Below are 19,756 nucleotides of genomic sequence, written 5' to 3'. Positions count from 1 at the left end.
GCTTCTGCTATAATCATGTAAAAATCATACTCGATTAAGCAATTAACGGCAAAATAATTCAATTAATAATTTTGATTAATCCGTTACAGAAAAAGTTTCTTTGCTATTAGCATGGACATATTACCACAGACACAGAGTTATATGTATTTGCAGGTTATGGCCGTTTGATCATGATAAAATCAGCTGTAGACGTGTAGAAACAGGGGTGATACCCTTTAAACATGCTGTGCGCGCTCCCGCAGACGGCAGTCAGTTTTCGGCACGACACCGGCGTCATCCATTCATGAGCGTCAGTGTTTGTTGTTGTCAGTGAACAAGAGTGTGTCACGATCATATAAACACACAGAACAACATCATATAACAACATGACACGACATTAAAGGTGCCGTAGAGTTCAGATGCCCTCCCTCTACGACCATTTATTCCTGCACTGTGTGTGTGTGTGTGTGTGTGAGAGTGCGTGTGTGTGTGTGAGAGAGAGAGTGTGAGTGTGTGTTCACTACACTCTGATCCTAATGTGTGTGCACTAACTTGGATGGGTTACCATCCCTTCACTTTCACTATAATACGGTGAAATATAAAACATTCATCACACGCATCTCATAACATCAATGTATGTAATAGTTTATATGTAGTAGTTTGATGGAGTGTCTGAGAAATGGAAAAAAGAAAGGCTAAATCTGTTTAGTTTGTATATGCCTCTCTGAGTGAATCAAACTAATAACCTAGACAAGATAGTACAGTAAACACAAAGACTACAGAAACAAGAAAGACGTTATTTCCTTATTTATTTCAACATGATTATTCTTCAGATGTTGTTGGTAAGAAACACTGAGACGTTTACATGCACAGCGATACGTTACTAACTCCCTGAGATCAGTTTATTGAAATAACCCTGTAGAGAAGTTGTGTTTGTAGAAATGTCCTTTAGGCTAATGAATGGAGCATGTCTTTCATATTAATAAGACATTTAGATGCGCATTAATAAAGATGGTGATGCCTGAGAAAACGCTAATCTTTTCTCCTGTTCATTCAGGATTGAAAAAATACATTTACATTATATACTTTTAGACCCTTAATCCTCGTCTGGGATCGTGTAGAGTGACCAGCCATAGAGAGGGGAAGAGATGACCACCGAACAAAATCTTTCTGCACATTTTTGAATTGGTCTTGAAAAGATCCAAACACTTGTGTGTAATTATTACTCCTAAATATTTAAAACTATAAAGAGCAACTTTAAACACTGAAGGACCCACTGGAAAATCAGAAACTGGGAACATAAACAATGACACAAAAATATAGTGTTAATGAAAAATGATATAAAGTCAGTTATCCCTGATTTAAAGAGAAATAAATGTGTAAAAGAGGAGATCATTATAATCAATCATAGTCTAGGAAGGTGGGAAAAGGCTATACATAAAAATAAAGTCGCAGAATATTTTCTTCAGTTAGGTTCAGTTAGATGATCCCTAAATCCCAGCCAATGGATGCTCCATTTCTGAGGAGTCTTTGTTTTCCAGAGCAACTCTGAGCTTCTGCCAGAAGACCCTGGTGTCCTCTCCGGGTTCAGGCCAGCTGAGATAGGTCTTCTTCTGGATTAGTCTCTTCATCCTGTAGTACGGAGACAGCTGATGACTCGGAATATGCTCCAGGAACACCAGGATGAGAACGTCTTTTTTCTCATCAAAGAGACGGAAACTAGCAACCTGGATCTCTCGGGAACACCACTCACTCTCCAGGTAGTGACGGCTAATCACACAGATGGTTTTGCGACTACTATAAATGCCGTTAACAATATTATCCATGATAGGTTTGCCTGGTTCAAAGTCCCTGTGGTGCAGACACAACTTCCAGCCCTGCTCGCCTTCCAGCTGAGGCAACAGTTCCCTCATTACCCACAATTCATCATGAACATTATAGGAAATAAAAGCATCGTACTGCAGACCGTTGGGCTTTCTCTGCTGTTTGTTATCATGGAGGAAAGCAAGGAGAAGGTAGTAGGCATAAACAACCTGCCATCTGAGGAAGTGAAAGAGAAAAGAGCCAAGAAGGGTCATTGACACTAGTGTGGCTGTGGAAATGAAAGCAGAAGAACCCCACATCTACGTTACATGAATCCACATCCAGATCCAGGAGTTTGTGTCCTTTGAGTTTGTCTGGGTAATTGCACGTGAGTTCATAAGCACTCTCGACTTCGGTGTCATTGCTACTGATGGTCCAGTTGACGAACCAGGCGTTGGTACAGTCACACGAGAGATAATTTCCTCTCAGATCAAGGTAAATCAGAGTCGGCAGAGACCGGATCAAGGTCTCGTTAATGACGGATAAGGCGTTCGTGCTTACATGCAACAGATGCAGTTTACTGAGATTTGCGTTAATGAGAAAGTCCAAAGATTGCAAGCCAACTTTGGACAGGTGGAGTGTCTTGAGGACCTCGAGGGGCAGAAATATTCTCGTAGTGAGTGAAAGGAGTTCATTCCTGCTGAGATCCAGTTCCCACAGATAAGGAGTGTAAGTGAATGTGTCTGGATCTAAAGAGTTTATATTGAGATTCTCTGCTTGAAGTTTTTCCAAAGACTTCAGTCCCTTGAAAAGGTTTGAGGGCAGATTACGCATTCCTTTATGACCTTGGCTAAAAATGTTCAGAGTCTTTAGCTTTCTCAGATTTTGAAAGGGTGGATGATCAAGAGGCTTCTGGTTGTCATATGAGATATAGTTATTATTCAACAGAAGGGTTTTCAGGTTTGGGAGTCTGGAGAACACAGAGTCTTTTATTGAACCCCGAGAGAGCTTGTTTGATTGCAAATTCAGGAAAATTAAATTTGTCAATCCATCGAAGGACCCCGCTTCAATAAATGAGATTTGATTGTCTGGAAGAGACAAATTCTTCAGGGATTTTAAGGACTCAAAATCTCCCCTACGGACCGTGTCCAGCTTGTTATTCGCTAGATCCAAAATCGTAAGTTTTTGAAGATCTTTTTTAAAATATCCATTGAGAACGAGTCTGTTAGATCCAATCATTAGAGTTTCTAAGCCTTTCAGATCTTTAAAAGCAAAGTCGTCAATAAAAGATATATAATTACTGTACATCTGAAGGGTCCGTAATTGGGTTAAGTTGGCAAAATCAACACGACTTATGCTCTTTATATGGTTGAAGGTGAGGTCCAAAAACTGAAGACCCGACAGGCTGCTGATGACAGCAGGAACGCTGTTCAGTCCGTTGTTGGACAGATCCAGCTCAGTTAACTGTGTGCAGAACTGCATCTCGTCTTTGGATATGGATGTAATGTTGTTCCCCTGCAAGCCCAGAAATCTCAGAGAAGAAATCAGACAGACGTTCCTCATCAAAGCTTTCACCTTTACATCCCCCAGAGAGTGTAGCCTCAGGCTGGCCAGAGAAGAGTTGAAGGTCTGCAGGAGATCTGTGATCTTCTCCACGGGCAGCTGTATTCCACTTAGATTCAGATGTCGCACGCTTTGAAGATAGCTTCTGTCCTGCACATCCCATATGTCATGTTCTCAGCAATAAAAGCCAAGCTCAAATTATCCAGGCGAGGGAAAATATCTGCAGTGACACTGAACACTTCCAAAGGATTCTGAAATAAATCCAGGACTTTCAGTCTCAAAGATATGTTGGACACCTCCGAGGTCTGAAAAGAGCTGAAGTTATTGCTCCCAATGTGCACTTCCTGTAATTGAGGTAATGAAAAAAGTGGCTGAACTTTGCTTATTTGCTTCAGATGATTTCTGGACAGATTTACTTTTCTTAAACTGATCAGGGGTGAAAATGCAGAGATGTTGATATTTGCGATCAAGTTGTCATTTAGATGCAACACAGTGAGATTTCTCAGATCCTGAAACATTCCTCCAGAGATGTCTGTCAGTTTGTTGAAGGCCAGATTCAACTCCTGCAAAGCCACCAAACTGCTGAACGCTCCGTCCTCCACTTCCCGGATCCTGTTGTGTAGTGCAATAAAACTTTTAAGATTAGACAGATGAGAGAAATACTCCTGGTGTATCTTCTGTATGACATTGTCAGACACGTCCAGATATGTGGCTTTGTCCGGTATATTCCTTGGTATAAAATGCAGGTTCCTCTTATTACAGAACACATTTATGTTTTGTGCATATTTCAAAGACCCTCTGACGGTACAGTTCTTTACTGAGTATCCACTGACCAGATTCATGAAAACACAGCAGTGAAGCAGCCATGTAGTCAAACCAATGAAGCACAAACCAGCCTCTCTCTTCCACATTCTGAGATTTATCCTGATATTAATCACTTAAATGAGTAAATCATCCAGGTGGAAATCTTGACATTTCTTCTCTTCAGTGTTCCTAAGAAAGAGAAGACCAGAGTAAGTGCAGTGATGACGGTGTTACGCACAGTGTCAGTGATGCATTGGTAACCCATTTAATCCCACCGATCACAATAGTGACCGAAAAGAAAGTTTTCATTTATGAAGCTAAAACTGGTGTTTTTGTGCATTTACTGCAAATATGGAAGAAATAAAGGGTCTCAATGAAATATGTGCAGTTTCTCATGGTTAGTGCAAATGGTCACATGACCAGAGCAGTTTAATTCGTATTTGCACCATCAGTAGATGATGGCTGCATCAAAGCTTCAAAACAAAAGGTTAATAAAGTATGTTAACTACAGAGCCCCGCACATGATATGTAAGGAAGTAAAGTAAATTGTGCAGACGATTTACTAATTCATTCCCTTGATTTGCTAAATTGTGAGCACGATTTATTATTTTGTTACCTCGATTTGCTAAATTGGAGATGGTCCTCACTGCAGAACACAAGTTCCAACTCCACCCACTTTACATATCCCTAAACCTCCTTGTCTCCGCCCCCTGGCTCTAAACCCACCCATTTCCACCCCCTGGCTCTAAACCCACCCGTCTCCGCCCCCTGGCTCTAAACCCACCCGTCTCCGCCCCCTGGCTCTAAACCCACCCATTTCCACCCCCTGGCTCTAAACCTATCCGTCTCCACCTCCTGGCTCTAAACCTATCCGTCTCCACCTCCTGGCTCTAAACCTATCCGTCTCCACCTCCTGGCTCTAAACCCACCCGTTTCCGCCCCCTGGCTCTAAACCTACCCGTCTCCTCCCCCTGGCTCTAAACCTACCCGTCTCCTCCCCCTGGCTCTAAACCCACCCGTCTCCGCCCCCTGGCTCTAAACCTATCCGTCTCCACCTCCTGGCTCTAAACCCACCCGTTCCGCCCCCTGGCTCTAAACCCACCCGTCTCCGCCCCTGGCTCTAAACCTATCCGTCTCCACCTCCTGGCTCTAAACCCACCCGTTTCCGCCCCCTGGCTCTAAACCAACCCGTCTCCACCCCCTGGCTCTAAACCTATCCGTCTCCGCCTCCTGGCTCTAAACCCACCCGTTTCCGCCCCCTGGCTCTAAACCAACCCGTCTCCACCCCTGGCTCTAAACCCACCCGTTTCTGCCCCCTGGCTCTAAACCTACACGTCTCCGCCCCCTGGCTCTAAACCTATCCGTCTCCACCTCCTGGCTCTAAACCCACCCGTTTCCGCCCCCTGGCTCTAAACCAACCCATCTCCACCCCCTGGCTCTAAACCTATCCGTCTCCACCTCCTGGCTCTAAACCTACCCGTCTCCGCCCCCTGGCTCTAAACCAACCCATCTCCACCCCCTGGCTCTAAACCTATCCGTCTCCACCTCCTGGCTCTAAACCTACCCGTCTCCGCCCCCTGGCTCTAAACCCACCCGTTTCCGCCCCCTGGCTCTAAACCTACCCATCTCCACCCCCTGGCTCTAAACCCACCCGTTTCCGCCCCCTGGCTCTAAACCCACCCGTCTCCACCCCTGGCTCTAAACCCACCCGTTTCTGCCCCCTGGCTCTAAACCAACCCGTCTCCACCCCTGGCTCTAAACCCACCCGTTTCTGCCCCCTGGCTCTAAACCTACACGTCTCCGCCCCCTGGCTCTAAACCTATCCGTCTCCACCTCCTGGCTCTAAACCCACCCGTTTCCGCCCCCTGGCTCTAAACCAACCCATCTCCACCCCCTGGCTCTAAACCTATCCGTCTCCACCTCCTGGCTCTAAACCTACCCGTCTCTGCCCCCTGGCTCTAAACCAACCCATCTCCACCCCCTGGCTCTAAACCTATTCGTCTCCACCTCCTGGCTCTAAACCTACCCGTCTCCGCCCCCTGGCTCTAAACCCACCCGTTTCCGCCCCTGGCTCTAAACCTACCCATCTCCACCCCCTGGCTCTAAACCCACCCGTTTCCGCCCCCTGGCTCTAAACCTACCCATCTCCACCCCCTGGCTCTAAACCCACCCGTTTCCGCCCCCTGGCTCTAAACCTACCCATCTCCACCCCCTGGCTCTAAACCCACCCGTTTCCGCCCCCTGGCTCTAAACCTACCCATCTCCACCCCCTGGTTCTAGATCCAACTCCTCCCACTTTACATAAACCTTAACCTACCTGACTCCGCCCCCTTGATCTCAAATGTTCTGCAGTGAGGGGCTACTGCTAAATTGTGCACACAATTAACTAATTTGCTTCCTTGATTTGCTAAATGGTGCACATGATTTATTAATTTGTTCAATTTGCTAAATCGTATGCATAATTAACTATTTCGTCTTGTGCATGATTTAGCCTACTATTTTTGTTCCTGCATGTCATATGAAGGGCTCCATATTTAACAAAGATATGACAAAGATTTCTGGTACTCATTATCTTTAAGGTGTCTATATTAATATATGAATTCACAATTATTCAGTTTTGTTGAATGTGGTCATAGAATGAGTAATCATGGTGATGGAAACAGTAGTGACCAGTGGGGATAATACAGGATTTCCAGTTTCAGTTGTCAGGGAAGGCTGAAAAATGCCACAGTGACAAAGTTACAGTTAAAATTGCACTAAACTAAAAGTTCAAATGCTACAAAGCAGGTTTCCAAATAACACAAAAGGTTAATAATAACTCAAAATGATGGTAAGGTAAGGTCATGTAACAGACAGAAACTGAGGGCTTATAAACACAGCAAACAGATGAGATAACGAGACTAATAAATGAGACACAGCTGAACTGAAGACACTAATAGACACCACGGATACAAATAAGGGGCGGGAAACTAAGAACAAGAGGAGAACATGTGACAAACAGGGCATGGTGCAAAAACAGACAGACATGTGACATAACAATATTATTATATATGTTACAATAAAGTAATGTTTTTGAAATATGTTGATGGTTGTATTATTTTGTATAAGGGTTTTTTATGGATAACTGTAATGTGATGAAATGTGTAAATACATGGGCTGGATTTTGAGAAGAACCGGGCTTATATAATAATTCTGATGACTGCAGCAATATGTTAATTCAGTATACACATTATCCCACTGGTCACAGTTGTGACCGACCATAAAACACAACTTTTCACACAATTTTTCCATAAAAAGTTTTAAAAAATAATTACTGATTATTTCAAGGGGACACTAAAGACACATCATTTAGATATTTTCATGTCTGGGAAAAATTTGGGATTAAACGTCTTAATAAACAATTGACTCGGCTGAGAACACAGAATGAAAGGCAGTTTCATTGAGCAAACACTTTAAAATGTACTAAATGCACACTGAACAGCACAAAACATCCTTTAAAGTGTCATTATGTGAATCTATACTTACGAAAAGTGAGGAAATCTGTAATACTAGTCAAGTGAAAAAGAGAAAACATCATACATGTTTAGGTTTTAAATAGTATAAACATGTTGTTTGCACATACTTAAACAAACTAGAGCCTTATTTCTTCAGAAAGAATCTGTCCTGACTGAAAACTCTCTCAAATAGAGCAGTTATTTTCAGAGAAGCTCAGATTATTTGAAATGTGTAAAGGAACAGTTTGTTTGAACACTTACCTTTAAACGATTCAAGCAAACGCAGATCAATGATCATGAAGCAGGACTGTTGATCCATCACAGCAAACACACACTTTCCTTTACAGTTCATCATGAAGTTCACTCTCAGGAACTGAAACCCTTCTGCTTCGTGTCGTTTCACTTCTTATTGCCATAAATTACACTCTGAACGAGATCCAGAAGGATGAGGGATGTGAAACCAGGGAAGCTGGAAGTTGTATAAGGGTCAACAGAAGTGCTCTCAAAAGATCTTGAGGAGGACGAAAACCCAGTGATTATATGTTTGCTTTAGTATGCTTTATGCTGTAATAAATATGTCAAGATGTCCTGGATATTTGAGGAAGGGTCATAAAGGTTGTGGTCAAAACTGTTCATATGGACACACATATCTCAGGTTGATCTCGCCACACTGTATTTTTGAACACCACGTGATCATGCAGTCTAGATTTAAGACTGATTAATCCTGAGAAAGATACTCACATCTGTCTATTCTGGCCTAACTGACCAAACTAAACAAGACTTTCAGTTGTCTTTAAGAAAATTTTACACTTTTAGTCTAGTCACTGCAGTTTTTCTTGATTTCGAACACACAATTCATGAAACAATTCAGCGTTTTCTCTTGCACAAACCTTAAACTTCCAGGTCATTATATTCTCTTCTGTCAGAATCAAACTTTGGCCTCAGATGACGCACAAAACTTGACAAATACACAGTGCACTGCGCAGTGAACACTACTGAGATCAGTTCATAACACTGTCACAAAACCTCTTATTGGGATTCAGGAATTAATGTCTATTACAGTATATAACTTACAGGTGCAGATACAGTAAAAAACAGCAATGGACTTGAAATGATCTATTCATTTTACTCCTGTAAAGTGATCCTGCAGCAGATGAAAAGCCAAAAGAATTGAATATGAATTGATTATCGTCTGGCCAGATTTCATCACAGTGTCAGAACTACAGCAGTGTATTGATCTTCCCACACAAGACTATATCCTTAGGCATTTCTCCGTTCTGCAGTATATATAATATGTCTACAAATGAAGTTTGAGACTTTATCAGTCTGTGCATATAATGAGATATCAATACAAATGTAAAGCATACTTTATAACTGTGCTGAGTTAACTGAGCGTGATCTAGAGAGTTTGTCCTGTCCTCATTAACACTTCATGAACCATCATCTCCAGCCATCAGATCTCACCTGTGAGCGACTGCGGTAACGGCTCATTGTGTCGTGTCAATGGAGACACACATCAACATTAGCACACTCACAGACACTCATTGGCATTTTAAACTGTGATCACCATAACCAAAATAACCCAAACTACTACAGTCAAACTAAAGTATGGACATTTTAAACATTTTAAGCCTTGTGAATAAAGTATTCAGGACAACAGCTACACTCTAAACACAAGAAAATAATGTGTGCACCTGATTACCAAGATGCTGTAATTTATCATTCAGTAGGATTATGCTTTTGCTTTTGAAAGAGTCTCTTCTGCTCACCAAGTCTGCACTTATTTGATCAAAAATACTGTAAAACAGTGAAATATTATTACAATGTAAAATAACTGTTTTCTATGTGAATATATAGTAAAGTGTAATTTATTCCTGTGATCAAAGCTGAATTTTCAGCATCATTACTCCAGTCTTCAGTGTCACATGATCAGTTTAATGCATCCTTGATGAATAAAAATATTAATTTGTCTCTCTCTCTTTAATCTTACCACAGATGTTTGAATGCATTACTGCATTATTTCTACAAAAAATGTTAAGCAGCAAAAACTCTTTCAAAGTAAAAATAAAAGAATAATAATAAATTATATTTATTTAATTATATTTATAAAAATCATAAATGTTTCTTGATCATCAAATCATCATATCAGAATGATTTCTGAAGGATCATGTGACACTGAAGACTGGAGTAATGATGCTGAAAATTCAGCTTTGATCACAGGAATAAATTACACTTTACTATATATTCATAACAGCTATTTTGAATTGTAATAATATTTCACAGTATATTCCTTGGTGAGCACAACATGAAAAACATTTAGAAACCATATACTGATCTCACACTTTTGAATGGTAGTGTATAAATATATACAGCTTAATGTTAAGAGAGTAGACTTGTCTGGCCACGCCTTTGGCTCTTCTTATTGGCTCAGCTTCGGTGACATCACTGCAGGTGAGCTGACCCCGCCCACACCTGCACAAACGGACACAAATACAGGAGGTGAGGTCATTGTGATCTGAGCCACACTCCGGAGCAGAAGAGGGCGGTAATGCGCCTCCAAGCTGACTGACACCTGCCCTGAAACAGAGAAGAAGAGGAGGAACACTGCTCTCACGCTTTCATTCATCAAAACACAAACTTTTCTCCTTTATCAGAGACTCTCCTGCCGTGACAATGCCTGAACTAACCGAGAAGAGGTGAGCTTGTGTTGCCTTTCCTTCAGAGGATGTGTTCTGCGTTTGAGAATTAATCCATCCAAGAATAAACAGTTTAATATATGGTGGTCGCATCTGAATTAGGGTTTTATCTGACGTTATATGTAGAGTTTGACAAAGCAAGTTTGAGTTTTTTAAAGTTTCAGTAGTCGAAGCTAGGCACTTTTTCTCTTTTTTTTATTTTTTATATTTTATTATGCAATGAAGAACAAGTACAATTACAAAGAACAAAGGACAATGGTTACAACAAGGGTTACAAATAATACTTCAAAAGCAAATTATGCTAGCTTAAAAGATTTACACCATGAAAGAGTCTTACATGCAATAGAATTATTAGAGTTTCTTAATGAGTTTACATACATATCAAAGTATTTCCTGAAAATAAAAAAGTAGGGAGTTTTCTTTGAAAATTTACATTTATGAATGTAAAATTTAGCACAATAAAGCAATAAATTAATAATACATTTACAATGAGAAGGGTCTAAATTCAAAGAATAACCAAAAAACACATTTTTTGGGGTTATACAAAAGTTTGGATATAAATATTTTTTAACAAAATTTGAAAAATCAATCCAGAAAACTTTACAGTAAGTACAGTCCCAAAACAAATGATTAATCGTTTCTCCATACTGAAGGCAAAAAGAGCAATTGGGTGAAATACTATTATTAAATTTAGCAAGTTTATGATTTATCGGATAACAATTATGAATAATTTTAATAGAGACTTCAGCAACTTTATTAGATAAGAAGAATTTTTGTCGAAGAAGCCAAAACTCTTCCCATTCTATATCACTGGCACTTTTTCTCTTTTCCCTGCATCTGGTCTCGCATGTGACGCGTCGCACTGTATGCGCGTTCACAGAAAACACGCGTTTCTGCTCTGATAAACGCGACGCGCGCGCAGTGGACTGGGGAAAAGCTGCACTGATTTTTAACTTGAGCGCTGTCATGCGTCTGCAAAAGACGCGAGCGCATCGGTGATGCGTGTCCGCTCGCGTTTATATATATAAATAAATAATGTGTGAACGGAGCTTTAATATAGATTTTAAGTACATGTGACCTTTTTTTGACGAATTAATTAACTTTTGGCGATCTAGCAGAACTGCATGCGTCTTGCGGAAGAACATTGTAGCCGGAACTACTTCTCTGTGTTTATGTCTATGACGAGTCGCAGACCTGTGCTACTCCGCAGTGGTGCGACCCGAACCAGACTAAAATAGTCCGAATATAAACACTTATTTTAGGTATACTGTAGCGATTCAGGAGAAGATAAAAACAGGTTTTGGAAAATTGGTTTATGGTGTGTTATATATATATATATATTTTTTTTTTTGTAAATTGTAAACACAAAAAAAAAGGTTAAAGACAGCAGCTTTAATGTTTGTAATCACCGTTTTACTACAGAAACCATGGATAATGTGTGGTTACTGTGTTTTATCTATATTAACCAGGGTTTTTTGTTTTGTAACTATGGTTAAGTTTCATAAGAGTATTAAAGACCGTGTGGGGGTTCAGTAATTGACCACACTTTCACACCCTTTATCACCCGCTCCAGTCTCTCACAGTAGAAGTGCTAACAGTGCGGACCCTGTTTAGTTTCATTGAATCACTTCTCTTTATTTCATGTCCTTTTTCCTCAGGTCTGCGGATCGCCACATTGTGCACTGCTTGCGGTGTTACAAGCCTCACAACAACCTCTCCGTTCACCTGGCCAGGGTGTGCATGAAGACCAGCACATCCGAGGAGCGCGTGGAAGAGCTGCAGAAGGCCAAGGCTTCCAGCAAGGAGTGGACCCGTAACAACAGGACCTGGACGTACGGGCAGCTCTGTGAGCTCCTGCCCCACAGACGCTCTCGGATCACCCTGGTCAAGGAGCTTCTTCAGCATGGGTTCTTCATCTTGAACCTGCCGCAGGAGTCAGAGATGGTCCTGGAGCCTGAAGATGATGCTGCTGCTGCCACCGTCACATCCTCCAGAGATCCTCCAACCACACTCCCCTCTGAGAGGATAAAGATGAGGGAGGCTGGTCTGCATCGCAGGTTCCCTGTGAAAACCAAGTTCCTGCTGGGATTTAAAGAGTACCTGATGAAGACACTGAAGGTGCCCAACATGCAGCAGGAGGTAAGATCTCTTTTCAGAGTCTTTTTCTTGGTCTTCATGCAGACATTCATTCTCTCCGTCCTTCTTCACAGGTTGACAGCGTGTCCCGTTTCCTGCGGTACATGCAGCCCTCCGGGAGTAAGCTGTCTCTGGACTTCCTCTCCAAGAGCACGGAGACCCGGGACTTCCTGATGACCCTGCGGCGCGCGGACGTGCGATCAGCCTCCATCCTCAGCTACGTCAAGAGCATTAAACGGTTCTTGGAGTACTTGACGGCAAGGCGGGATCTGCGGAGAAAAATCCCACAGCTCCGGAAAAAATGCAGGAGATACGCCAACATGCTGAGGACTCTGCGGAAGACCGTATCCAAGACCAATGAGGAGAACACCTGCGACTCCAGGTTAGAGGATAACATGTTGATCTTTTGTACTGAGGTTATTTACAAGTGTTGTCTTCAATAACCTCTCGTTTGTTTAATCCGAACACAGACGGTGTGCTGAGGACGCTCCCAGCATCAAAGATTGCCAGCAGATCCTGCAGGTGGCAAAGCCGGACTTCTTCCTGCTCCACGGGTATCTGGTGGGGGGGAAAGTGCTTTCAAACACCGATATGACACTCTACCGGTATTATTGCGAGGCGCTCCTGGTCTACCGTCACATGCAGCGTCCCGGAGCTGTAGAAGGACTGACTGTAAGTTCATCTATTTCTCGAGGTCAAGCACTGAATTATTATATTTCTCACGCTCTGGAAGTCTACGGCAGCCCATAGAGCCGCTTATGGGAAAGTTAGGAAGTTTGGAGTCTCTAACTCAGTTCCTCTAGCGCCACCAGGTGTCCAAAGTTGCACTCACATTTATTTTAATAATTTTTGAACCATAAGGGCTAGAAACAAAATTATTTTCCCTCTGATTCCTAAACTCGTCCTCCTGTTGATTTTCATGAATGCTGAACCAGATCATCTTCAGAACATGTCGACAAAAAGTAATGGCATTCAAGTCGAATTGTCAAACTGTTTTTGAAAAAAAATAGAAATAAGGCTGTATCTCCTGTACCTCCTCCGTGCTTCATTGTTTTCAAATCAAACCTGGTCCATGTCAGTACAAGCATGACCTGAGGTTAAATGCCGTTTCAGCGCAGCGCCACCTACTGCTCCGGAGTTATTAAAAATGACTATTTTTGCTTATAACTTCTGAACAATTTTTCCAAAAATCACAAGTTAGATTTGTTGATTCATGCTGAGTCGATTGATTTCCAATTTTCCCCATATTGGCCATTTAGAATTTTGTGCTAAAATGCTGTATGAATGCATAAGTGTATTATGAAACTCAGTATGGGTCATGAGCACAGTGCCCTGAAGGAGCCTGAGAAGATTCAAGTGTAAAATCAAATATTCACATGCTTATAACTTTGGGTGTGGTCGGCTTATTTTCATGGGAGTTATCTCCTTCGACTCCCGAATCCTTGATGAGTCCAACGATGCCAAACATGCTAGGTTTCGACTTATGGTTTGTGCAACATTGTGATTTAGACCTTGCTGAACATATTCAAAACTGTTAGTCTGAGACGAAACCACCGTAGGAAACACAAAACCATAGTTCGTTAACAATATGCTAATGCACAAATGTCAGTTTTGATAGGAAGTGGCAGAAAATCCAATCAAAGTTGTCCATGGGTCTTTTTTTATTTCATACATATACACTGCGTTCCAAATTATTATGCAAGAGACATATCGGTAAGATTTCTGTACAATAAACATTCAGATTTTAGTTTTTCTAAGAAAATGATTGTTTGTTTATTTATCCATGTCTTTTTAGATAACTGGGATCAATCTCAGACAAAATAATTTGCCAGATCTCTGGAAACCCTACTTAGAGGTTGTTCCACATTATTAAGCAAGTCACGGTTCTCATGCAATATGGGGAGGAAGAAAGATCTTTCTGAAGATGAAAAGCATGAAATGGTGCAATGTTGTGCAAAAGGCATGAAAACAACTAATACTGTGTGAAACTGAATGGAGATTATTTTGTCTTACCGAGTTCTGCTGTGCTCTAAATCACTCACAAATCTTATGATAATTCGATAATCTCCATTCAGTTTCACAGTGTAAATGTCTATAACTCCAAAATGAAATGAGAGATTTTCACCAGATTTGACACACACATGTATGAGGACACATAATAAAAAAGTGTGCCTGTTGGTGGCGCTATAATAGAACAAAACATGAAATTTCCATTAACTACAATACAGTATTATGATATAAAATGCTATATTATATGAATGCATTGATTTACCATTACAAAACTCAGGATGTGTCATCGGCACCATGCTCTGAAGGTACACAATAGGTTTTGAGACAGCGCCACCTTGTGTTCAAACATTATAATGAAGTTTTTAAAAAAATGCTAATAACTTTTATTTTTCAGCCAGTTTGCCTAAAATGATCTTAAAATGTTTATTGCAGCTGGTCTGATGCTCATGTTGGCACAGCTTATCGTGCAGCTATATCAATGAGTTTACACTTGGTTTGCTGTAATATTTGCACGCGAATGCATCAGTAAATGGCACTTTTTCAATGTTTTCCAGGATGCAGACTGGGTGGAGCGGGTCTCGCAGGGTGGCAGGGTGGTGATCGGCGTGAGGAGAGAGAAAACTGCCAGTGTACAGATCGCCCTGACGAAAGAGGAGGAAGCTGTAAGTTTCAGTACGACTCAAACCGCAGATCTCTCGCCGCCAGTGTTTGACAGTCAGTGATTCTCCGGTCTTTTCCACAGTGTCTGCAGCTCTACTTCAGGCAGATCCGGCCTAAGAACATTGGGCTGGAGAAATTCTGCCGGGGTTTTTTTGTTTCATCGTCCAGCGATACAGTCCATAGTGTGTCCCAGGACATGAACCGACTACACGAGATGTACGTACCTACACAGATCCATGCGCTCGTGTGTATCATTGCATCCTGTCGGTCATAGTCACATGTCGTGTTTTGTTTCTGCAGTTATAAGCTGGCCCCTTTCACGAGCCAGGACGTGAGGAGGGCTGCTGGGAAGGCGGCGCAGAAGCTCCCGGCACCACAACAGGAGGCTGTGAACCAGTACCTGGCCCATAGCGCTGGTGCGGCCCAGCAGGACCGGACGCCGCAGGATGTGGTGGACGCAGCGGAGCTGCTGGACTCGTTGGCTGGGTATGTCTCTTCATCCAGTGATTTGTCCAGCTGAATTGAGCTCATGCTTTAAACCCTGTTTTCCTCTCTTGATCAGCACTTCTTCAGACGACAACACCTTCCTAGCTGAACTGGGCACGGCTGTTTCCAGCTCGCGGAAAGATTTCTGCGCTTTCGTGACCAGATTCCCCGTGTCTCTGGAGGGCCAGCCACCCAACAAAAGACAGCGGGTCGATTCGGGCTTTCCTGAAGACCGCGTCTTTTACGACAAGTGGCGAGCCACCCAGTACGCCCAGAGAGAGGAGTACCTGCTGTGTAAGTGACTGATATTAATGCGTTAATGAACTCATTGACACAAACGAGTGACGGGCACGAGTAAAGTCCTGTGATCGTCTTTCAGCACGCTTCACACACCGCAAGCCTTCGGCCGCAAAGGTGGCGAGGCTGATCGCGCAGGAGGGGTGGAAGGCCAACCATCCCAAGCCTGAAGAGATCGAGCGCTTGTGGAGACCGCCTCCCAGCGGCAACATTGAGACCAATGAGGTCATAATAAAATGTGTGTCAGAGCAGACCTGGACAGGCCTGGCCATCAAAGACTTCGGTGCCGAGGAAGGTCTAGGTAAGATTTTCCTTCCAATGGGAGAAATTAGCGTCACTCAAACGTTCAGTTTAGCTGCACCAGGAACTCTGAAGTTTTCCTCTACTGCGTTCACTAACTCGATGTGATGCTCTCTTGACCGCAGGAGTGGTTGCGACCCGACCGATTTCCAAAGGCGACATCGTGTGTGACTATCACGGGAAGGTGATCCCAGCAGCCGAAGGGATGGCCATGATTCAGGGCCTTCATGACCGGGCCAGGAACCTGTTCTTCTTCAGAGCCGGACAGAGAGACCTGTGCGTCGACGCTCACACCGTCCCCTGCGAGTGCCACCCCGACACGGACACCGTGGGCAGAAGGATCAAACGCTCCTCCACGAGGCCCAACCTGGAGCCCTTCCACTGCGTGCTGAAGCTGAACGGAGCGGAGCGGGACGTCATCCTCCTCACAGCGCTGCGGGACATCAGCGTCGACACGCAGCTGCAGTTTTACTCTGGAGTGGTCAGGAGGTCCTTCCTTGGCCTGGATCTGGACTGGCTGGATGAGTAGGTCGTGTTCACGGGTCCAGCAGCCTGAAGAACCCAAATCACGCTGAGCTTCATCAAAACCTGTCTCAGCACGCCTGTCTGGAGCAACGGCACGGTTTAGTCTTCACAGTGACCTTTGACATTTGTGTGATGATCGCTGCCGGCCGTGACGGAAAACTGTGGTGTGGAGGAGGAAAACGGAGGCAGTGTTAGTAAAAAGTTATTTAAGTTGGGCACAGGCTCACCGTGGAGCTGCTACCGCAGGAACATGGAGCGACAGGCGATCAGTGAGAGGACCAAACCAGCTACACTTAAAACTGGACCGGACCTCAAAAATGAACTGATTTCTGCAGTGAGCCGCGCAGGACCGTTTGTGTTCATGTTCGAGAGTTTCAACGCTAGATGACCATGTTGGATTCTGGGAGTCCTGTTATCTCGGATCAGTTCACGGGACATTCGAAGACAGGATCTGCTGCACAGTTTCAGTGTAAGTACAGCTGGACTTTGGTTTGTGGAGGTGTTTTTGGATGAACTGATGAAGATGCAGGATTTACAGTGTTCTTGTTATTAATTTAGTAGATTAGTCATGTGTGTTTAGCATTGCATGTTTTTATTGCAGAACTAGAATACATGATCATGTTTCTTGTGAACCGTTGCACTCCTGTTCTTCAGTGAAACTAGGTGCTTTATGATGGTGCTGTCTCTTTTGATGTCAAATCATTTATTTTTATTTCTCCTCCCAAAAACATGTGCATCCATCAGACCTGAAGCATCTATTTCCATTGGTATGGATGGACCTGAAGTTCCTCAATCATCTCCAGCAAGAACGTGCTGAAGTACATGGAGGTCAGCAGCTGTGGACGTCACATGCTACATGATTCATTCAGGACTGGCCACATGAGTATTGAGAACCTGTTGAGATCAGTGCAGTTTTATTTTCACAATGACCCTTCAACACGAGAAGATCAGACTAAACTGACTGCCTCATCTCCATCCACTCCCATGCTATCTAACCAATCATTTCTTATTCTAAAGTTTATATATATATATATATATATATATATATATATATATATATATATATATATATATATATATATATATAATTTTAATATAAGAACTCTAGAATAAGAAATTATCTGTTAGATAATGTATAATATTTGGTTTATTGAAATAAATATTTTGTAAATACAAAATAAATTTGTCTGAGTTGTTTTTTTTAGTTATCATTTTGCAGATGTATGTGGAATTGCAAAAACAGACACTTCAAACCACAAAAAAATCTAACCTTTCACAAAAATCCAGATTTTATTGTATTTATAAAATGTTAAATATGTCAAAAGTCTGGAATCTGTAAGATTTTTAATGTTTTTGAAAGAAGTCCTGTCTGCTCATCAAGGCTGCATTTATTTAATTCAAAATACAGTAAAACAGTGAAATATTATTCCAATGTAAATCATCTGGTTATTACACTGTAAAGTGTAATTTATTCCTGTGATCAAAACTGAAATTTCAGCATCATTACTCCAGTCTTCAGTGTCACATGATCCTTCAGAAATCATTCTGATATGATGATTTGCTGCTCAAGAAACATTTATTGTATACAATTGTACAAAATATTTGTGTACAGTATTTTTTTTTTCAAGATTCTTTGAACAAAAAGTTCAAAAGAACAGTGTTTATCTGAAATCTAATCTTTTGTAACATTATAAATGTCTTTACTGCCACTTTTGATCGATTAAATGCATCATTGCTGAATAAAAGTATTAATTTCTTTAAAAAAAAAAAAAAATTCTTACTGACCCCAAACTTTTGAACAGTAGTGTAAAATGTTACAAAAGATTCTATTTCAGAATGTTGTTCTTTTGAGCGTTCTATTCTTCAAAGAATCCTGAAAAAAAAAATACACAACTGTTTTCAACATTGATAATAATCATAAATGTTTCTTGATCATCAAATCATGTCAGAATGATTTCTGAAGGACCATGTGACACTGAAGACTGGAGTAATGATGCTGAAAATTCAGCTTTGATCACAGGAATAAATTACACTTTACTATATATTCACATAGAAAACAGATGACTTACACTGGAATAATATTTCACTGTTTTAATTAAATAAATGCAGCCTTGGTGAGCAGAAGAAACTTTAAAAACATTACAAAATCCCAAACTTATACATTATTTATATTTATAAGGTTGTGATTGGAGCCGTTGGTCACATCCAGAAAAATGAATGAATGGATATGTTATATATGGTCACAACACTGCTTCTAGAACTGTAATTCCTGCAGGTTTTCTTCTAACCTGCACAATTTTGCCTCTAACGCCTAGATCAATATCCAGAAACAACTCAGTTTAGATCATCATTAAAGTTTTAAAATTAAAAAAAAATTTTTTCTTAAAATTGTAATGTTTCATGTGCAAGCTAATGATTGCATATGATTTGTGGTAAATTGGTAAACAAACAAAAAAACAAAACAAAAAAAAGTAATTCTTATCTCCCAAAACACAGCAGAAATGTTTATATGAGAAACACACACACACAATGATTATTTTTACTAAAGTAAAAAAAAAAAAACATTAAATATAACACAAAAATGAGCATATTTTACAAGACAAATATGGTACTTTTAGAGGTAAATCAAATAAAAAATCACGAAAGAAATGCATAAATTGATCATTTTTATTTTATTGAAGAAAAAATAAAAAAGGGATGACATGTGAGACCTTCATGGCCAAATGTGTCCCCAAAGGGCTGCTCTGTGACGGACATGAGAGGGTCGAGCTGTTTCTGATGACTTCAGAGTGATTTAGTTTCAACACTGAATAATCATTAAACTGAATAGTTACAATTCAGAATTTGGGACATGGGTATTTAAAAAATGTGTGTGAATATATAGTATCCGTGGTCAGTCATGGGTCATTTATGACATTAAAAAGCATTACATTAGATCTGAAGATACCTGTTTTTTTAAACCTGACCAATGTTTTACCACAGTTTTACAATAAAAAGTGATCC

General features: G+C 41.4%; 2 protein-coding genes across 2 annotated transcripts; one reads left to right on the top strand and one right to left on the bottom strand.

Moving 5' to 3' along the window:
• Window positions 1-771: 771 nt before the first annotated feature.
• LOC125247621 (toll-like receptor 13) lies at window positions 772-7,983 on the bottom strand. Its single transcript, XM_048159024.1, is given in 5 exon segments — window positions 772-1,484; window positions 1,487-2,084; window positions 2,086-3,507; window positions 3,510-4,338; window positions 7,905-7,983. Coding segments are annotated over 4 exon segments (2,793 nt in total). The 5' UTR covers window positions 4,257-4,338; window positions 7,905-7,983; the 3' UTR covers window positions 772-1,458.
• Window positions 7,984-10,174: 2,191 nt separating this feature from the next.
• si:dkey-23a23.2 lies at window positions 10,175-17,762 on the top strand. Its single transcript, XM_048159025.1, has 11 exons — window positions 10,175-10,339; window positions 11,998-12,478; window positions 12,550-12,857; window positions 12,946-13,147; window positions 15,040-15,147; window positions 15,228-15,361; window positions 15,446-15,631; window positions 15,708-15,925; window positions 16,011-16,229; window positions 16,354-17,222; window positions 17,498-17,762. The coding sequence occupies exons 1-10, from the start codon at window positions 10,317-10,319 to the stop codon at window positions 16,755-16,757; spliced, it is 2,283 nt and encodes a 760-aa protein (XP_048014982.1). The 5' UTR covers window positions 10,175-10,316; the 3' UTR covers window positions 16,758-17,222; window positions 17,498-17,762.
• The last annotated feature ends 1,994 nt before the right edge of the window (window positions 17,763-19,756 follow it).

This window comes from Megalobrama amblycephala, linkage group LG15 (genome assembly GCF_018812025.1).
Source record: "Megalobrama amblycephala isolate DHTTF-2021 linkage group LG15, ASM1881202v1, whole genome shotgun sequence".
In the NCBI taxonomy this organism is placed as follows: Eukaryota; Metazoa; Chordata; class Actinopteri; order Cypriniformes; family Xenocyprididae; genus Megalobrama; species Megalobrama amblycephala.
Note: the sequence above shows the minus strand (reverse complement) of the source record. Positions and strands in the feature narration are given on the sequence as shown.

Bases quoted from the DNA above. Each gene is read 5' to 3' on its own strand.
- si:dkey-23a23.2 (XM_048159025.1), top strand. From the start codon at position 10,317: ATGCCTGAACTAACCGAGAAGAG. The intron at 12,479-12,549 runs GTAAGATCTCTT...CCTTCTTCACAG, and splicing joins TGCCCAACATGCAGCAGGAG to GTTGACAGCGTGTCCCGTTT. The intron at 15,632-15,707 runs GTATGTCTCTTC...TCTCTTGATCAG, and splicing joins CTGCTGGACTCGTTGGCTGG to CACTTCTTCAGACGACAACA.